This window comes from Scleropages formosus, chromosome 9 (assembly GCF_900964775.1).
Source record: "Scleropages formosus chromosome 9, fSclFor1.1, whole genome shotgun sequence".
Lineage (NCBI taxonomy): Eukaryota > Metazoa > Chordata > Actinopteri > Osteoglossiformes > Osteoglossidae > Scleropages > Scleropages formosus.
In genome coordinates, this window is record NC_041814.1 from 10060800 (window position 1) to 10082033 (window position 21234).

Here is a 21234-nt window from a genome sequence, read left to right on the forward strand (position 1 = left end):
CCGGGTGCGAAGTGTATTTGCCGTTGACTTGGAGGCGGGGGCAGCGGTCTGAAATGGTCCTCACGTGGACCTAGATGAGCGCCAACCAACCAGCGTACCGCTCCGTCTCCGCTTCCTGGCCGGACAGCGATATCTCGTGTAGTTGACGGGGCACGAAACCACGGCTTCGCTCAAGTTGTGTAGCTCTTCGGCCGTGTCGTTCGATAGGGTCTCGGCCGTGTTTCTCCCCGTTGTGCGCGCGGCGAACGGCATGTGCGCAACTTCAGTGTCGCTCTGAATTGTTCACTCGAGGGGCCTTGTCATCCGTCTACCCAGACAATCCGTAATAATAATGTCAGACTTCGGAAAGTTGAAAGAGAAAGTCTTTCGTTCCTCAAGGCAATTGAGAGATGGATAGAAGTATTGATGCCGCGATCGACTGGTGTACAATAACATGTCCTCTACAGCTGTGAATAATTAGAGAGGATAAACAATGGAGCGTCTGAACAGCACCCTTACATTCATTCACTGCTCTTCTGATGTTCGCCCCAGCATTGTAGCATTTCCCGGCGGAAAAAAAGAAAATCTATATTCCCGGTAACTTCCGAGAATCAGATAAACTTGTCTCTCCAGCACTTTTTGGCATGTTTTTTTCTTTTTCGAGATACATGCACAATTTCACATTTTTCCACATCCTTCGATATAATGTCACATTACAGCTTTCTCAGGTCATTTAACTTCAGCTTCCAAAAATTGTAAATTTGAAAACTGAAGTGGAGGTGGAAATCGGATATGGTCTTTTTGTTTCGTGGCTCCAAAAATAAGCATCTGGTGTACAATGCTAACTCATATCGGACAAATAAGGACGTTTACATAAAATCAAAGTCATCCAATATACAAAATGGAGTAAACGTACAACTGTGTACATCTAATTTGGATTTATAGCTTGTTCATACAGTTGTCATTTAGAAGATATTGAATTTATCTTAAATTAATATGAATACGTAATTAATTTATTCGCGATCATGCACAAACATTTATTTTTAAATTAATCAAAGCACTGAAGAAGTGCTGAGAAGAAAGAAGGAAAAACAATTTATTTTTTCTTTCAAATTTTCTGCAGCGATTATTTAGGGCGCTTTTTATTTAAATGGTAATGTGCCAAGAGTTAAACACGCATGGCGAATCGAGTTAAACTGAGAGAGGACTTCAAATGCGCAGCGGAGAGTCGCCTGTTTGGATAGCGGCTGCGCGACTTTATCTTTGTCCTTCTCCCCTTTTCAAGTGCGCTACAAAGTTGGTCGAGGTTTGAGTGGCACTAACATCTCCCCTACAACTGTGAATAATTAATTAGGGAGGATAAATTATTCCATTCTTAAATCCCCCCAAAACCCCCATCCCTGCCACACTCCCACTACAGCCCGTCCGCTCCGTTTTTTCCGTCAGATAGCGGTCTTTCTCCAACTTTAACACTCGCGTCTCTGCCGAGGGTTCGGCCGGACAGCAGAAATCCCGGTACAGCCATTGAGCACCATCTCTGAAAACTGTGTGCAAGTCACACATGATGTGTTATGATCTGACACTCCGGCATGTCAGGATGACAGAGGATATTTTTGGAGTGGTTAGAGACACAGAGTGTTAGTGGCAGAGGATGGGGGTGGGATGTGGTCCGCTGGCCCTGATGTTCATCCTCAGAAAAACTTTTCTTTCCAGCTTCACAGCGCTGCAAAAGCCATCCCTGACTAGCTGATGGAAAGTAGCGTTTTGTACTGCTCGCGCTCTCGTCATGTTTTCGACAGCCGCTGCAGGCGTGTTTTAGGTATGTGCCCAGCCTTCCCCGGTGCAGGGCTTGGCATTGTGTTCAAGCACACAGCGAGGCTGATGGGGGAGGCTTTAGCTTCAGTCAGAGAGAAAGTGACCTGCCGAGCCCCCCGAGCAGTGATCCCCGAACCCACACGACTCTCAGACGTGATGCGAACCCTTTGCTCCCCAGGGAGAAAGCCTACTGCGGTTGGCTTGTGGGGAAGCCAGTCGATGGGTCGCACGAGGCCTCTACACCTTAGCACTTTTCCCAGCTCCAGAGGCGCTCACACATTGATTCACCACAGTATTACTCTTCACAGGGAGGTGTATACTGCCCACACTGGCCAGTTCTTTCTCTTCTGCAAAGCATTCTTCCACAAGCAGAGCCGGCGGCTTTCAAAGGCCTGGAGATAAAGATCTATCAGTCTTCCGGTTACACCTGGACTTCACAAAGGAACTGGTGTGGAGATCGCGCGCGCGGTGCTCCGCTTCACTGTACCGCATCTGCGTTTCTCGTCTCGCCCACCCTGGCATCCATTTGTAAACGTTTCCCAAAGTCAAAAGAGGTGCTTCACAGTTGCGGAGCACTTCGAACTGGAGGCTGTTCGAAACTCCCCTTCAGTGCTCCGAAGGTAAGCCGCTTAAATGAGTGACAGCCAGCGGATATACTTCCAGCAAACTCGTGCAAAGCGTTCGTGGTTCGCACGCAGAACCAGCGATAGCGGCAAAGGCGCCTTTTACGGACACCTCCGCTCCTGAGTTCACCCTCATTTCCAGCAGTCAGCCAGGAGAGCAACAGAATAAATTACATTCTGAGAGTACCCCTCTGAGGCACTTTTGTCAACCTTTATGATAATGAGGAATTCCCAAAGAAGTATGATAACCCAGAGGCATGGAGAGCACCTCCATCTCATACTCAGAGACCAGCCTGGAAGTTCTTGACCTTCTCCTGCAAATCCCAGGGGGCAGCTTTGCTGGGACTGCTCCTGAAGGCTCCGTTAAAGAGGCAGGAGGCTCTGTGGCGGGTGTTTCGGGTAAATGGAGTTTCCGTGCTTCCGTTATAAGGAGGGAGTAAGCGCCGTCAAGCCGAAGTCGACTCGTAGCGACCGCTCTCGTGGTTTTCATGGTAAGAGAGGGTACCGAAGTTATTTGCCATTGCCTTGCCTGGAGACTGTGCGGCACCAGCACTACTTGCTGTGCCCCCATGCTCCTCGCTGAGTTACAGATGCGGTATTAGTAATCGGAGTTCCATAACAGCACTACCGAGGCTCCAAGCCTAGGCGAGAGAGTTGCGGAACGTTGGAGCCTCTTGCCGTGGGCCGGGTGGCGGCTAAACCGCGAGGGGCTGAGGATGGGCCTTCCCAGACTGCCCCCTCAATGTGGAGCTGCGCTGCGGGAGTCTGCTGGCAGCAGAAGGCTGGCTTGGCTTTGGTGCTGAGGGCTGCACGGCGGGGCCCCTGCGGGCTCCCCGTCGGTCTGTCAGGAATGCCACTGTTCTCGGCCCATGTCCAGTCATCCTGGGTACCACGCTTACAGCTCTAAGACACCAGGCAACTCCCAGTCCTCTGACTGCAGCCACTCCCCATGCCGTCCTTCTTACAGGGAACTGGCGCCCATGGGTCACCAGCCCTCATTCGCTCCTCTCATCCTTGAGCGTGTGAGCAGAATTTCCCAGCATCCTTGGGGAAACGATGCCCGGCGGGTCGGCTGCTCCCGACCAAGCAGGCTGTCGCGCGGCGTTCCGTTCCCTCGAAGACGCCCAACGATCCGCCCCACGCCGAGGCGAGAACGTGAAGGGGGGGTGCAAGCAAACGGGGTGAGATCGCACTGGGACGCGTAGCCGGCGGCTGTGCACCTGCACCCGGAAAGGTGCGGGATCCGAGCCGGGTCCTCCAGCGGAGGTTAATGCGAGCTGAGAGACTGTGTCACAGGCTCAGGAAGCCGTGTTTGTGTTGTTCTTCTTTTGAGGGGCGAGAAAAGGGATGCGGTTTCGTGACAGCGCAGAGAAACGCCAGGCGATTGGATTTGACACATTTTTTTCTTCCTTAGCCCACGGGCAGCTCGGAGTGCCAGGACTTAATTTGTCAGACTTAAGGAAATAATGTTACAGTGTGACGGTTCGGCACACAAAGAGCCATCTCTGCCATTGCCTCTGGACTGCTGGTGTTCCGGGCAAAACGAATACGCCGTGCAGTCATCCTACGTCTGTGGAGTGCGTGTGTAGCCCACACTTGTACGTTTGCCTGTGTCTCGGCTGTGCTGCCGAGTTCGGAGAGAGTCGCTCTTCTTTGGGTATTTTTACACTTTACAATCCGTACATCAGCACATGAGCTGAAGGCCACACAATGGGACACGCACTGCGTTTCTCACAAATCGGATTGTAAAGGTACGCCTTAGAAATTCGGTGTTACGTAAAACTAACCGTTTACGAGTCACGTAATTCAGTGGTGAAGGAAACTTCTTTTGCTGTTTTTGTGGTGAAATGTGATTTTGTTTTGCAGATATTTGCACGCTTTTCATCGCACGGCGCTGCGGTAGGCGGTGTAATACTGCCTTACTGCGTTTTTCTTGCCGTTAAATTTTTCGTCGAGTTCTCATCAGTCGCATCAAAGGTCTTTCGCTTTAATACCGCTTTAAATGCAACGTTTGAAAAGTGAAAATATCGGCATGCGCAACATTAATTCTTTTTCTAAAGAAATAAAAATGGTAAGTCTGAATGGCAGACCTGCAACGGCAAAGATCCTTAACGTTCGACTTGACGTGTTTTCCCTCCCCAGGGGGAGGCCGGGGGAAACCTGCTGAAGCAAAAGCAACTTGGATGAATGATATCCTGATAGACTTAAAAGCATTTCAATGCATTTCTTTGAATAAAGTATTCATTAATTCAGAGAGGAATTGGAAAGTGAATGAATTTTGCCGAGTAAACAATTCTATGCCTGGTAGCATTTTCTGTTACCATAGATCACTTTTTCATTTTGTGCAGTGATTTCCATTTTCCCCACTTCAGAAGAGAATAAACTTTTTGCTGGTTCTGTCAGCAAAATGACAACAATTCTGCCTTGACCTGTCTCATGAGAAAATGTAATTAATAGAGGGTGCCTATATGTTTTCCTCTGTCTGTGTATCATACTACATTGTGAAATACTGACAAGTCATTGTCTGGTGCTGAAAGAACACTATTTGTGAAATATTTTCTTTCGCGTTTATCTCTCGGCTCTTTTATCTCCAGACTTTTCCCTTTTTTCTCTCTGTTTGCCGGCCTTTGTTTGTATTTACAGTTTTAATATTTCCACTTATTTCTCCCGAGTACAGCCCGTATACGGAGACCTTTCGGGGCAGTCCTGCGCTCCTGGCCCCTGCTGAAGAGGCTGTGCGTTTGCTTCGGAGCGGACGGTTTAGAGAGCCGCTCTCGATGAGTTGAGAGAAGCCCGAGCGGCTCGCTGTCCTGCACCTGGCCGAGCGCTGCTGTTTGTCGTGCCCCGTCGGGGGCAGCGCTTCCCCGACCTCGGGCTCCCGGATCTGTCGTCAACGGGTCGGGTTTCCGTATAGATCTGAGAGCGCCGCGTGTCAGTGCGGACGCGATAGTGGGTCCCACCTGGGGACTGCGGGAGGCAGGATGCCGGGGGGGCGCGTGCCTCGCCCCCGTCCGACAGCAAAGGTCACAGGCGTCTCCTGCCTGTCTCTCGCCGCCTCTGACAGGCCTTCCTGCGGGAGTGAGCCTGTCCTGCGCCCACTGACACTCGGCACCAACAATTAATATTTTATAACTGTTTTCCTTTTCCTCCTTTAATCTGGGCCCTTCTCTCCTCACCGCGGCTCCAGGAGAACACACCGTGGCATGAACTTCGCACGGCATTCGGAAAGTTGGCCTGTGAAGTTCACGTGTACTCGCAGGAGACTTGCAGAACAAAGAACGGGGGACATAAACCGGACACTTTGCAGAGAGATGTAGGTACCACTCAGACAAAGGGCCCTGCGTAACACCTTCATAAGCACTACATAAATGTTTGTAAATGCCTGTGTCTGTAGCAGCTGCGTATTTCAGCGCATTGTGTTTTTTGGAAGGACTTTTGTAAAAGACCTTCTTCATCGCTCCGTAACCACTTCTCCATGAAGCCAGTTAATGGAGGCATAGCTTGTGAGAGTCTCACAAGGGTTTTGAGTCCAGCTCTTTACTGGAAATCTCACCAAAATGTGTTGGATCTCAAAATGCATATCAAGAAATCCATGCGGAAGCCTTTCGTCACTCGCCGTGTCTTCGTTATCTTCACTTCCCGTTTTCTGGAGAACAAGGAGACAATGACACAATACCTCTTTCAGACAAGGAGACAATACCTCTTTTTAGTTTTCCGACCGTTCTTAATGACGTTCTCTGTTTTGTTTCGCTGTTATTTTCACAAGGCCCCTAACATGTAAGCGATGAAGGTGTGAGTAGAGAGCACCTGCGGCTGGGTGATTTTATTAAGCTGAGCGATATCCGAGCCATTAATAATTGATGGGCCTATATGATGCTCTCGGTGCACAGCGTGTCCTGTCCCTGACCGTTCTCGCGGAACGTGAGAGACAGCAGCTTAAAGCACTGGGAGGCAGATACGCACGATTATCAACGAGATTGTCAGGCTGCAATGATTTACGCCGTTATCATTGTATAGGTATTTCACAGATGCTTTTATCTAAAACCACTGACAGTTTACATATTACCCATTTGTACAGCTGGGTAAATTATGGAGGCAATTCCGATTAAGTAGCCAGCTCAAGGTTCAGCACCATTAAAAGCTGATCACATCTTTTGATCACAAGTGTGTTTTCTTTATCTGTTCAGCTACCTTCTGAACACACAGAGTATTCGCTGACCAGGCCTGGTAGTCCGAGTATTTTGGCATGTGTATCAATACATGGCACATGCAGATGTAAAGTACATGTACCTTTAGTGTGTTCTTGGTTCCTTACTTTACGTTAGTAACGAAGCGCTGTGTTGAATTTCCGTTATTTTGCCCCAGTACGGTAATTTTGAGACGAGTGTCAGTGTTCCTGGACGTGCCTCCTGTGCTCCCATTGATGGCCACCTTGGTCTAAGGGCAGCTCAGGTGTGGCTCAATGGCCATCTGCAGGCGTTGTGCACCCCCTACTCCCGGGTGGGCCTAAAGCCTCTGCCCACCTGGGGCACCATACCTGTTCTTTCTGAAATGGCTGGCGCTGAGGCTCGGACCTGGAGCTGGCCGATGCCGCGTTGCTCCGCCCGTGTTCAGAAGAGCACCTCTCCCAGCCGGGCCCTTCCGAGCTCCCAGCATCCCTTCTTTTATCTCGGCCTTCTTAAGCACGCTTACTTAGCTGGAGCCCGTCGTTGTCCAGACATCCTTATCTGTCTGTGCCTGGAAGTGCAGAAACAAAGAGGAATCCAGCCTCGACGGACGAAGCGAATGCTTATCGGCCTACCTTATGTTGCATGTAAACTGCACCCAGGAGGGGAAATATTTGACCTTTACTTCAGACTTGTTTCTACCTCCTGCAGTGAGTAATGTGCTTGTTCCACTCACAGACTAACCACACTGTGGCTGAGCAAGCTCTCGTGGGGGGGGGACAAGAGGGCGTGGGAGGCTTTGCTGTTACCATATCTGTTCTGGTGATCACCTGTCCTTTCACCTGTTCCTCTGCTCATTCCTTCCAATGTTTGGTTGTTTTTTTTTTTGTTTGTTTGCTCATCTGTTCTTTTGTTTCCCCTCCTGCTACTTTTCCACTGCTACGTTCTTTTGCACAGCGGCTCCCAGTCCATGTCCCGCCCGCCAACTCCTTTGCCGGGCAGTGATGGAGGAGCTCTGAGGTCTGGGGACTGTCAGGTGTGTCACACCCTCCCAGCCACCCCCCCACCTAAGTACACGTGTCATCCCAGAGCTCTAATGGCTCTGCGGTTGGGCTCAGAGTGGCTCCGAGGCCCTCTGCGCATCACAGGGAGCTGCCGTCCACCGCAGTGTCAGCTGCAATGGCGTCTGTCCGCGCTGGGAACATGGGACACTGAGCAAGCTTTGCGTCCCCTAACCTGGAAATGACAGACTGCTCTGTCAGCTGCCATGAGGGTTTGAAGTGATCATCTGGGCAGCATGCGGCCTTTCTGAAAGGCAAAAGGATCTGGAGCTCTATAAGGGGGATAAGCATGGCTCTGCCTCCTCTTGCAGAAAATTTACCAAGGTTGGATTGTGCTTGTTTTATATATATATATATATATATATATACACATTTTTTTAAGAACTAAAACCTCCTGGCATGTGACCCTCGAGTCACTGACACAGCTTTCCAGGCCGGACTTTTTCCCTATTAATGAGCTTTACCTCCAATTAGAGAAAGTGTAGAGCTACGCTGGAGCTGCTGACGGAGGCCATGGGGCTGCGAAGGGGAAGCCTGCAGTTCCCTCACACCAGAGACCACTGACCGCATTGTTAAGCCTAAGTGCAACAAATTAGAGCTGTACTTCCCAAAGACTTTTGTCACTTTCTATTTAATGCTTCTAGAATATAACAGTGATTTTGCGTCATGGTGGGTTTTGAATCCGGCTGGGGGTGGGTGAGCGGAGTTAGCATGTTCTCACCATGTTCGCAGTCTGAAGACATGGGGTGGAAGAAAGCAATGCTTAACCCTTTCTGTACCCTCGTTTACCAAGATTACCACGCTGGTGCTCATTGTGACTCAAATTCGACTTGATGGCCCTTACTCTTGAATACAGTACATTTTTGCAAAAGCACTGTTTATCTTTGCACATGAATGGCACACGTGGCGATTTTGTGGAAAACGCTCTATGTGGACGCTGCTGCTCCCAGGCCTGTCCAAAGGCTCCAGGATGGCTGCGGGTCCCAGAACGCTGCTTTGCCAGCATGGCCAGTGCACTTGCTCTTCCCTGCCCCCCTACTTCATCTGCATAAAAAAGGAGTGATTATCGGTTGAGGAGCTGCCGGTCGTGGATTTTAAAAGCTGCCTCCAAGACAGGACTATATTCCACAGATAACTAATCTCTCAGAAGTCCTGTTTGTTCTTGAGGTTTGCCCCCACTACAAACATTTTCTTGATCAAAGCCCTATGAAAGGGCCTGCCACTTCAAACATGGGCCCCCATTCCGCTACACCGCTCGGCCCACTCATCGCCATGGCAACCCCTTAATCCCCCACCCGCCCGTGCAGGTAGCCAGGAGTGTGAAGGAGACCAAAAAAGCCTCATTTAAATGAGCTCAGCCTTTTTGCGGCTTATTTTAATTGATTTCAAAGGTGAGCTGTATGGCGTTGCAGGCGTACGATTCCTGTGTGTGTGTGTGTGTGTGTGTGTGTGTGTGTGTGTGTGTGTGTGTGTGTGTGTGCGCGCATGCGTGCGTACGTGCGTACGTGTTTTTGTGTACTCTTCACCCCAGTACATCTGCGGAGGTCGGGTCCCAACTTTCTCACAGAACGCGGTTGCTGATCCAAGCACGAAGGTGTTAACCCGAAAAACAAACGGCACATTTGTCACATTGAAGGTGGGAACCGTAAATGTCAGGCAGACGAATGGTGGGAAGGCATAGGGTACCTGTTGTTCTTATTTCAACATCATTCTCATTCTTATTCCTAAGTGAACAGACAAATTTACATTTCATCAGAGTCTAAATTGCATAGAAATAAGGTATTCATAGTCAATGAAGTATAGACTAGCCGTCATGGTAATTTTTTTGAGTTATGTGTCATTTTTGTTAACAAAATATTAAAACGACAAGGCGAACGTGTATGTGTATGAGTGTCACGGGGGGTTTTGACGATAACTGTCGCTGCGGCGTCCCCGCAGGCCTCCCTCTTATATGACACTCTTAGTTCTCCCATCACATACGCTACTTCTCACTTTCATTACGGCGGAGCAAACTTCCGCTCCCACACGTGAGTCGCGCTCCCCGGCACCGTCGTTCATCATTATTAAGGCCTGCCCCAGTTTTTTCACTCTTGTCTTAAAAATTAATTTGTCTTCTCTCGTTTCCAATTCACTCCTCTCCCACGTCTCCTCCTCCGTTTGCCTCCTTCAGCAGTCCTGGTGACGGCAAACAAAGAGCCCTGCTCTTTAAAGGTGTGTGTGTGTGTGTGTGTGTGTGTGTGTGTGCATGCGTGTGTGTGTTTGCGTGCGTGCGTGCCTGAGCGTGCTGCATTCCAACTCCGGGGCTGTATATTTACTTATTTCTCCTCCTGACAACCCCTAGTGTGGCGAACGTAAGGAGAGAGATGGACCTTTTCCTCAGATGAGTCGGGAGAAACAAATTTGACTTAGAGTGGAGATGTAATCTGTATCCAACCCAATTTAGCCGGCATGGAGAGCAGACATTGGCCCTTTCAAACAGCCAATCAGGATTATTCACAATTACCTGACATTTCATTTATCTCTATCAAAGCCTTGCTAAACTTTTCCTAGATGATTGCAGTTGCAGAGACCCACCAGGCATTATTAACATTTGCAGTTCCATTATAAATCATATTAGACATGTGCATTCATCTTAATTGGCATAAAAAGTGATTCCTATGTTTGTTTTTATTTTAAGCGTCTGGAGAAAAGTGACATTTAGCTCACCCATGCTTTAAAAATGCTTAACCCTTGCACAAGTTCTCAGCAAGTTTGGAACATATTGTTTTTTTCTGCTGACCGAACAAGGGTGTCTGCGTGACAGTTATGAAACTAGGGCTGCATAAATTGTGATAAATGTTTTACCGTAGTCCATTCACTTGTTGAGATTTGGTCCTGTTTCCTGGTCAAGGAAGCATCTGCATTTTTGTCGTACCGTTTGCGGTGGAATCCGTAAACCTATAAGTGGATCTTAATGACAGAAATTTGGCAGTGTTTTTAAATAGCAGCAGCCCATTAGTGTGTTATTAACAGGGTAATGGGCTGTTACTAAACTGCAGTGTGACATTGCTGCACAGATCCATGCTGTTCTCCCTCCTCCTGTGCGTTTGTGAAACTGCGCTTAGAATGCGGTAAACACAGTGAGGATGAGAGCGCACGGGGCCCGGCATGTCGCTGTCGATTGACACAGAGGGCAACACGCCTCTGTTGTCTGCTGAGGGCTGACTCGGGGTGGCAGAACATCTCACTTGAAAACAAGGCCGTCACAACGCCTGTAAATTTCTTTTTGTTTGGCGCCTCTCCAGAGACACATCGGTATATATCAATATATTTCTGTAAGGGATCAGGGTTGGAGTCGCCACTGTGCTAAACGGACCTAGGAATCACAGATCGGCCTGTGCTCCCTTGGGTGGTGAGATCACCCGGTCAGGGTTCTGACCGGGTCACTGTTCACGGCAAAGCCAACGCTCAGTTGGACGGCCGCGGGACTGTGTAGGGACTGTGCTCCACTCCAAACAGTTGGTCTCAGCCCATGGAGCCTGAAGCCCATGCAGTGAAAACTAGCCGCTTGCTCTAAACACACATGCTGTAGGAGGCCTGTGCCTGTGCTCAGCCCTCTGGACTTGGGGAGGGTGTCGTACTCTGAGGAGGAGGAGGTGGAAGAACTAGGTAACTGACAACAACTACACTGCAGGAAAACAAGTTTTAATTATACTGTACGGCAGTCTTTGTTAAAACTTAGCCTTTGGTGACATATACAGTGTGTATACTGTATTAATAACTTTTTGCCTTGAATTAACCTATCCTTATGAGTCACCCTGAACATAGTGTCAGTTAATGAAGAGTAATAAGAAGAAAAAATGCATAGTGCCCGAGTATAGATTTTATTAGATTTTATTGCCAATTTTCGTTAAGATCCCTACAGTGCAGAGATGGTGCGGTGATTCTGGCCTTCAGCCTTCTGGGTAAAGGCCAATAAAATGCTTCCCAAAACAAAACCTCCAAATGTTTTGCTCCTGGTTTCATTGATCTGAGTTGTGAGTGTCTAATAATCCATTACAAGTGTTCCAGCATTTTTAATCAATGCGCAGGATGCAAACCAGCGACCAGAGAAGTGCTGGTTTTTCGGTCAGGGCTTGAAGGCGGTCGTCTCGAGCAAACTGCACTGCCATCCCAATTGGAAGCCTTGGGCTAAAAGCAACGATTGCATTTCAATGCATCTTTAGAGAATATTAGATAAAGATTGACAGAATGAGAGGGGCTGTAAATTGAGTGTCAGGGATCTCTCTCAATATTGCAAGGAAAAAAGGACAAAAAAGAGAGAAATTAAACCTTGGAGCTGTAAGAGTGTAATAAACTTGGGTGCAGCGAGAGCTCTGGTGCCTGCTCTTTGTTACACACAGAAATTATTTATAACTCAGTGGGGAGGAGAACTAATAACATATATTAAGAAATTGCTTTGCGTTCACTGCGGTCCTGAGCCTCACATTGTGTGTGTGTGTGTGTGTGTGTGTGTGTGTGTCCATACATCACCGCAGATGGGTGGCCTGATCCCAGCTGGGACTGCAGCCGAGTTTGCAGCGTTACAGTTCTGGAACTGTGCGTTCTTGTCATCCGTGCCGAAGGAGAGAGGCTTTACCTACCTGGGCCCTGGGTATTGTGGCAGGGGCCAGCAGACTAAGGAGTGGGTTGGAAATCCCGCCCCCTCCGGACCGCCGCAGGTGCATGTCACCCCCACCATCCCCGGTCCTCTCTGTATTTCATGGGAGGCTGAACATCCTCTGGGCAGTTTCCACGGCAGCAGCGCTGTCAAATGGCGAGTCTGTGAATACGCCCCCAGCCGTCACTCGGCGCCCCCCAGTCCTGCAGGGATAGGGCATCACAGCAGGGAAATCAGTCCTCCTCCTCCTTTCATGTTATTTGTAACTTGTCCTTTCAAGCAAGACAGCCCTAAAGTTCAGCAGCGAGTTCTTCAAAAAAGGCCTATTATTTCCTCCCTCTGTTTCCATATCATGCTGCGAACAGACAAGCCTCCTCCTTTTTTCTGTCAATTTTTTTAAAGGAAGGAATCGGGGTCTGCGGTTGGGGCTTTGACTAAGGCTCCCAAACAGACAGCAGGTGCCACTTGGAAGTTTACATAAGACCTACCCATTCAAACAGGGTCCTACAAAAGCCGGAGAAAGGCTTTTGTACATGTATAGTTTGACTTTAGCATCAGCAGCAAGCCGTTCTCAGTCTGAAATGGTGCACTTCCCCAGGTTTTAGACCTTCACAATAATATAATGCTTTCATATTTAAAAATGATCTGCAATAATATGATATGATGTAATTTTTGAAGCTTAAGCACACAATATTTTCTTTCTTATGGGCTTTGAAGTGGTAGCACTGCGTTAACTTTCTGTTTGTGTTTGTTGAGTGATCAGTCCAGAAAACACCAACAAGCTGGAGGCTGAAATTCAGACCATCATGCACTGTTCTTACCACAGTATCATACGTTGGTTCAACCGCTCAGCATTTCAATAATTCACATAATGTGGATCGCTTTCAGTCTGAAAATAGAAGAATGGTCCTGCCCTGTTCCCGCCCCCATTCTGTTATCCTGCAGCGGCAACTTGCGTTGATCGTGACCTCCAGCGTCATCCCATTTGCCCTTGAAGACAAGAAATCTCTCAGTTTCACAGGAACGAGACATAAGGATCTTGATTGCGGCAAATCGATGCGTAATCATGGCATGCTCAGAGCTCTCTCCTGTGAGCTTCGTCTGGCCTGGAGAGGCCTGACTTGTATTTACACGCCGCATTCTCGAGGGTTCTCCTCCTGCACGGCCATTCAGACACCATTGTCACAACAGGGCATTTTAATCATCGTTGTGGGTCATTTCTCACGCACCCGTCTGCCAAGATCCCTGCCACTGATTGCACGCATTTGAGAATCCTCTCAGCTGGACATCGCTGGCACAGAGGCGGTGCCTTATCTTGCAGGTGCCACTTGACCCGGAGAGTCCTTCTCTTCTGTGGTCAAATCACATTTCCAGTACGGTCAGGCCCCCAAAATGCGCATGGCACACCGCATCTTTGCGGTCGAGTTTGTCTGACGGCCATCCGTCCTCACCCTGTTTTTCTGTTTTCTCAATTTTTCAAGAATACGAAGAAAAGGTGGGGGGCATTGTATGACATCCAGTTTTGGGAGGATTTTGTTTTATGACTTTTGTCCTGTGAGGGAGGTCTCTGTTGAGACGCCCGAGAGGGGGCTGTCAGCAGAGGAGCACAGCCCGTGTTTTATGAGCTGGCCCTTCTGTCGCCATGTCCCCCCACAGTGAGAGGAGTTAAATAAGCAGAGGGGCAGCCAGGAGCTCCGCATTCCTGCAGCCTTATTTTCTGCCCCCTCCCAGCCTATTTGGGGGAAACGGCATCACCATAAAGCTCTGTTGCTTTTAAAGCCGTTTCTGTCCTTGGGAGGGGGCATTGCGAGGGGGGGGCCCGGGGTGTTGACGGTTGTTCGCGCTCAGCAGCCAAGACAGAGCGCTCCGCATCTCATTGGGCGGCACTGTGTAAATTTACCGTGAGTGGCAGTTTGCAGCAAGCGCGCGTTTCTGAGATGACGTGCCAAAGTGGGAGAGTGTCACCGTGCTGCCGCTGCACAGCCAAGCTAATTTATTGCAACATGAAAGGCGGCGCGCCTCCGCGGCGGAAGGCCCCGGCCGAGGTCAAGGGTCCCACCGGAGCGCCAGGGTAATGGAGTCTTTGAGCTGGAGAGCGGCGCGGAGGGTCCACGATAAAGGGGGTGCACCTTCTCACCTCTCGCTGTTCCCCGGGGACCAAGGGGCAGTGGAGGAGGTGCCACCTTCGCACACAGCCGCAGAGCAGAGCACTCCACCCCCTCAGCCCACAAGTTGGCTTGCTCTTTAAATGGCATGACACTTTTTACACCAGTGCACCGGCTTTGCCAGGCACTGCTAAGACATGTGAGGCAGCACAAGTGTAAGTGTCGCCCTAAACAATGGAGGGAAAACAACTGTCCAGCCACAGCAATAGCTAGAGTTCCACAATGATGAGAAAATTTGAACCAGTACCACCAGCATCATCACCGCGCAATTAACTGCACGCCTAGTTAGAGATTCACGGATGAAATGCCATTTGCGGCGGACGTGATATTTCATGAATTCCGTTCACACAGAACAGCCCCACACAGTTAATTGTATTATATCAGGAGTCACTTGGTGTCTTATCGCTCTGCATTAGGCCTACGCGGGGCGGGAAGAACAATGGCAAAAAAAGACACGGCTACTGTACAATCTGAGTAACCTTCAAATTCCATTAGATTCAGATTGTTTGTCAAAGACACTTTTCCTCTTTGATGCGATTTACATATTTATCGGAGCTGACATCTTTTAATGTTTTATTTCCTTTCGGGCTTGGGGCGAAGGCGGTGAGTGTGACCTTCTCAGGTGAAGAACGTGCTGAGGTGGCAGCGCTGCCCTATCGCTCACGCGCAGACACTCTTTCCCCTGACGCTCATTTCGGCGGGAATGCAGAGGAGGCGCGCGCCAGCTCCGCTTGCCTGACAGCTCTGAGTGACGGCGGCGTCCGAGCGGACAGTCGCCCAGGCCGGGTGGACCTCAGTCTTCCCTGCTTTTAGCACGTCGCCGCGCAGGGCGCTACAGACACGCAGTGCGTGCTGCTGACGGGGCGGACGGACTCTGCTGCTGCGGTTAATTCGTTTTGCACTCAGATGCCGATCTGCGGCTGTTTAAGAAGCAGCAGCAGCAGCAGCAGCACCAGCAGCAGCGCCTTTGTCTGAACACGAAGCGATGCTGGGTCTCGCTGAAAAAGCACGAGCGCGCGGGCTCACGGCGAATTCCCGAGCAAACCCACAAACGCTTCACGTCGTCTTTCAGACACTAAACCAAAATAAAACGAGCCGAATCACTGATGCAGCAAAAAAAAAAAAAAAAAAATGTGAGTTTAGTCCCCAAAGCACATTTGTCTTGTTTTTAAAAGCTATTTTTTATCCCCCGCCTTCAGCTGTTACTAAGCAGCTGGACCTCGGAGCCCAACGTTCCCGCCATTGACATTGAGCGGCACCTGCTGGTGAAAACGTGTCCCTGCAGCGCAGCGGGATGTTCTCGCCGGCGGTGGGGAGGGAGCTACATGGGCGCGCTCGGTCTGAGAGGACAGCGGGGACTCCCTAAGGCTGTGCAAACACACACCCTCCTCTGTTTCAGGCAGCGCGCAAAACTCAACCGGAAAACACAGGCAAAATCGCGAGAAGAAAAACACCTCACAAGCAGGCTGTTCCCGTGCGTGGGCCAGGTTGTTATGCGGCAGAGGGGTGCCGCCGTGTTCAAACGCGGTCCGCTCGGCCCGGTCCTCGGCAAACGCCTCGCCCGCAGGAACCGCTCCCCTATTTTACATCGGGAACCTTGTCGCGTCTGGTGGAGGCCAAGGTGGAATTTATAGCTAATGGAATTTCACACACAGGCGAGCGCCGGGCCTGCTGAAACGCAAGCACTCACATTTACAACAAACGCCCCGGCCTCTCCGCAGAGCCTTTCGGAATGGCAAAGCCATTCATCTCTGTGAAGGGCAAAGGAAAAAATAAAAACACAAAATCAGCCAGGAAAGCCATCTTTTTTTTTTTTCCTGCTTCTCTTTTGTAATGTTTTATGTTTGCAGCCCCCGGCCTCACACCCACGCCCACCACCAAATGCACTTTTTTTAAGGCCCGAGAAAGAAAATTAGAAAAAAAAAAAAGGTGCCGATTGCCAATTAGCATCTTCCAAGCTCAGCACAAGCCGGGCCAGGATCAATAAGATATTAAGCTTGTGTACATACCAATGAAGTAGACAATCGCTTTGAGTCGTTTAGGACACGGTGTGTGTGAGGAAAACAGCACCTGGGACATGAAATATTATTGACCTCCCATTGCTGCCCGACCCGTCTCCAGGGAGACGGCTGAGGCGGGCGGGCCGCGAGTTAGTGGCCTTTCCGCTGCCGACAGCGCAGTCACAGCTGTGGCTCAGGGTTTACGCATCCAAGCACCAGCTAAGGAGGGCGAACCAGAAGGGAGACGCCACAGTGCGGTGTGGATTAAAGTCCCACCCGACACATGCACGCCTCCTCCCCATTTGGTCTCAGGAACCTAGGATAAAAGCACAGACTTTGAAAAAGAAAAGATAAGCCGCAATGTGATAATTGCCCATATGTCGTGTGCAGCTATGAAAAAGCGCGTGGACGCTGCAGGAATGCGACGAGTCGCCAGCAATGCTCGCGCATGGTCAGGCGTTGCCGAAGGCTTCGCTGCTGAATAGCTCCTTTCAGCAGAGCTGTGTGATGGTGTCCATTTCTGAAGAGGGGACATTGTGTTTTTTTTTTTTTTAAAAAAAAAAAGAAAGAAAAACAGCTGCCATCTCAGGCAGCAGAATGTGGCCATTTACCCAAAGTGCTTGTCAGTGACACCTCCGGCCTGCAGCTGCCTCTCGACAGTCCCTGCCGCCTGCTTCTGGATTTCAGCACAAGAAATCTGGAAGGGTGTCACCTGCCTTGCCACCCAAGTGTGTGCCCCTAACTTCCCCAGTGCTAGTCACCTTGGGAGAACAAAACCATGGAAAATGTTGTATTGAGGTCCTTTATATCCGGTGAACTATGCACACATTGTATTATTCAGAAGGTGTGATTAATCATGCATGTGCGTATTTAATGTTCCATTCTTGTGAACGTCTGGGGCTGAGTGTGAATTCGTAGGTCATCCATGGTCCTGGTGAATCCCCAGTGGGCAGCGTGTCAACCCCACCACCCACCCTGTGGCCATCAGCTCTTTATCATTTATTAATCCACAGGCTCTGCGGAGACACCAGGGCATAGCTCCCCATTGTTAGCAACAAGCTAACAGAGACATTTTCCACAGCCAGGCATTATTCGGGGTGTGAAATGTAGTCATCACAAAGAGGTGGCAGGTGTAGGACTTTCCGTGCCCATTCGTGTTAGTTTGTAGCCTGTGAAATAACAGGTCCTGATGGACGTGGCTGTAGTTGCTCAAGACGCTTGCGTCTCTGCTGCCGGTTTTGTGGTTGATAAGTAGCCGGACACCGATATGCAGACCAAGGATGCCTGGGTGAAATTCCTAATGTGCAACAGTGGCAAGGAACACAGGCAGAAGTGGATCAGATTTTAAAAAGGCCCCCAGCCTCCATTTGTGTTGGCTTGAATTATATTCCAGTTACTCCCAATATGACTGCAGTTGGCAAAGTGGAGCCGGTGTCCTAGTGCACCAAATGCGACACACCCTCAGCGGAATTGTCTAGATGTGCTGGTGTGTCTTTAGAGCAGATCCAGCCATAAAGATCTGCATAAAGATCTTTTTTTCAGTGTCCTCATCATATGTGTGTATGTATGCATACGTGCGTGTGTGTGTGTGTGTCTTTTCATCTGTGGCCCAATTTTTTTGTTTTTGGAATTGTGTTAGGAATGAATGCCCTACGGTGCCATGAATTGCTCTGTCCAAGTGATGAGACGTAATTTTTTCCCCTGTATTTATTTAAACGCCCCTGTTATGTGATCAAAAAGAATTTGCTACTCAGCATACTTTGAAGAATATAATAAAATTCAGAAACCGCTAGTTATTTATCCACTTATATCTAACCAGAGGTGCTACTCTGCCCGAAGAATACGTTTGCAATTTGAGTTTAATTTCGTTGCTATTAGAAATTCCTATTGATGTTTTCTTGTTTATAGTCATGGCTCATACCTAATTAGAAAGGAAAACAGGAGAAAGTGCACCGTTTTGAAAAAAAAAAAAAAAAAACAGTCCAGTATTTCTCCGAATGTAATTATCTAAAGGTTGTTGTCTTGTTCCACCATGTTAAAGTGGAATCAGGGGGAAATGCCATCAGACAACACATTTTGCATGTTTCCTGCCTTGTTTCCTACAGTGTAAAATAAGTGAAAAATTGAATCAATCCTAGCAGCTCCAAGCCACTGCACAATCAATGTGTTGCCATAAAGTGTAATTGAGTGATCTGAAGTCAGTGTTATGTATGGAGAGATTTTGCCTTTTCTCTCAGCACAGAGATTAAACCTTGCCTTTGTCTAATGATTGATTCTGCTGGGATTCAGTATGCCTATAGAGGACCGTGCTGTTTCACTAATCTGCTTGACACACTGTGTCAAGTGGGTAGCGTGCGCCTGTTTGGGACCCAGTCTGTCTGCTCTGTGCTGTGTGCCCAGAGGCCCCAGGATCACCGGCCCAACCTGGCCGCTTGCAACGCTCCTAACCCCTTGTCTCCGATTCCCCTCTAGCCCACCTGAAGCCAGGAGTCGAGAAGAAGGTGGTCTTCCTCACGGCCCGTGTGCATCCCGGGGAGTCGCCCGCCTCCTTCGTCTGCCAAGGTGAGGCGCCACGCCGAGGGAGAGGCAGCAGCGGCGGGGAGGGGCCGGGTGGCAGGAGGCCGGGGGACCGGCAGCGGACAGGAGAAAATGTGCACAAGGAGAAATGATGACGGCCTCCCTCATTATCCCCGCTTCCTCCGCTCCGCAGATAACATCGCTCCTGTTTTGACAGCAGCTTAACAAGAGCTATTATGTAGACACTGGAATGTCTGGTTATCATGTCAAAATAAGAGCAATTTAATCTATTTAAAAGTAACATTACTCCAGGAGCATTCATTTCCATAACATGGCAGACAGGATGGCAGAAGTTTGAGGAATTGAGTACAAAATGTGACGGGCCTTTTATTCTGTCTGTGCAATAGAGATACACTTGTTAGAAAGACACATGAAAAGCCTTCACTAACGAAACAGTATAGAGTATTGGACACGTGTGTCTTTTCCCCCGTTTGCAATAACACGTGTCGCTATCGCTCGGTAGGGAACTGGACAGTGAAAAAAACCAGGTGCGGAGCTAACTTTTCAATTAATGTAATTATATTAGAAGACATGTGGTTTTAAAGTTTAACATTTGTCTTTGTACTCTAGCCCCAGCATATGCCATGTTTCAGTAGCCGTGGATGAAAGACGGATTACTACGTACTTAACCGTATTAGTGTGTAAATGTTCACTTTACTGAAAAATTTATTAAAGCCCTGATATCATAGACATAAAAACCATCCAGATAGTTCCACCAATACAGTTTCTGTGAGAATTCTTTGAAATTGCCCATGAAATACTTATAATCTACTCTATATGTTTGTGTGCATTTCTGGCAGACACACTGAAGAACGTTTCCTTTCTCTGGCTTATTGAATATGTTTCAGAAGTTAGAAGTCTACCAGCCTTACTGTTACTGAAGTACAGTTGCTAGTATTAAATGTACTCTTGTACACTGGATCTACAGTACGTGTACATTGCATACTCATATTAGTCAGAAGCAGAGCACAGCGCCACAGCGTTTTCACAGAATGGGAATGAACCTACTGAGAAAATGCCCAGTCCAGGCAGAGGCCCAAGTGGCGGGTCAGCGTAGGGCGGTGACACCGGACACCGCTCGGCACAGCCCCTTCCCACTGGGGTGGGGGATGGCAGGCAATGTGACTTTCAGCTTCAGGCTAAACCGCGCCTACAGCAGCCCCATCCCATCCCCTCCCCTCCCCTCCCCCACCTCCACCCCATCCCACCCATCCCATCCCATCCCATCCCCAGATGCACAGATGGGCATGGGCAGACCCCCCACCCTCCCATCCTGCTCCCTGCCCCGCGCTCACAGCCCTCCATTCTGCCACATTGACTCAATTAGAGAGCTTGTTATGCCTCCATTAGTGGTAATGAGAGGGCGGGGGTGTGTTGGGGGACTGACCCACCCTTCTCTGTTTCCTGTTTACCTGTCATTTATCCTCTTCAGTCCAGGACAGGGTTGGATCTGAATGTAGCCAGCAGCACTGATGTGTCTCCCCCCTTTGCTAAGACAGATAGCATTATCTCCCTAACACAGTATATGGGCTCTTCTACGCCAATTAGACCCACAGTGCTGTCTTGTTTTATCCTATTGCCAGCTCTATTTTGTTTGTATTGATTGTGGACTGATGTCTGACATTTCCCCTCTTTATTCTTCTTTTTAAAAATTTACTAAGCACACGCTCCTCTTAGTCACCGTACCAATATACATTGCAATGTACGATACAGCAGTAAATACAGCGTGTGTTTGCCGCAACTGAACTGGGCTGTGAAGGAGAGTCACTGCACCTCGTGACTTTTCGAATGCTCATACTCATAGTCATTGTTACGCTCTCATTATTAGTCATATGTGTTCATGAAGAAAAAAATGACACGGACATGTTCGTTTAGGTGTCATCGACTTCCTAGTCAGCCAACACCCTGTGGCACAAGTCCTGCGCGACCATGTGGTCTTCAAGATTGTCCCCATGCTCAATCCCGACGGCGTCTACTTGGGCAACTACAGGTACAGTGGAATAGATAGCACACTTCTCTAGGGACAAACACTTTTCATTTTCCTTCTTGTGCGTTCTTTTCAGTATATGTCTCCATCAGTGGGCAGCACTGCTAAAGTAAAACTAATTTCTCCTCCTGAACACTGTGTTCTGGTTCTACATGATGTCTGCAAATATAAGCATTCATTTTTTGTTCTCTTATTTGCGACAAGCAGAATCCGAGTATATAT

At 49.0% G+C, this 21234-nt stretch overlaps 1 protein-coding gene across 1 annotated transcript in view; it reads left to right on the plus strand.

The window, feature by feature from the left end:
* Nucleotides 1-21234, plus strand: part of agbl4 (AGBL carboxypeptidase 4) — a 290482-nt gene that overhangs the window by 241088 nt on the left and 28160 nt on the right. The window contains exons 7-8 of the mRNA XM_029254779.1: nt 18921-19010; nt 20901-21015. Of these exons, the coding sequence (XP_029110612.1) occupies nt 18921-19010; nt 20901-21015 (205 nt within the window). The remainder of the gene's footprint in view (nt 1-18920; nt 19011-20900; nt 21016-21234) is intronic.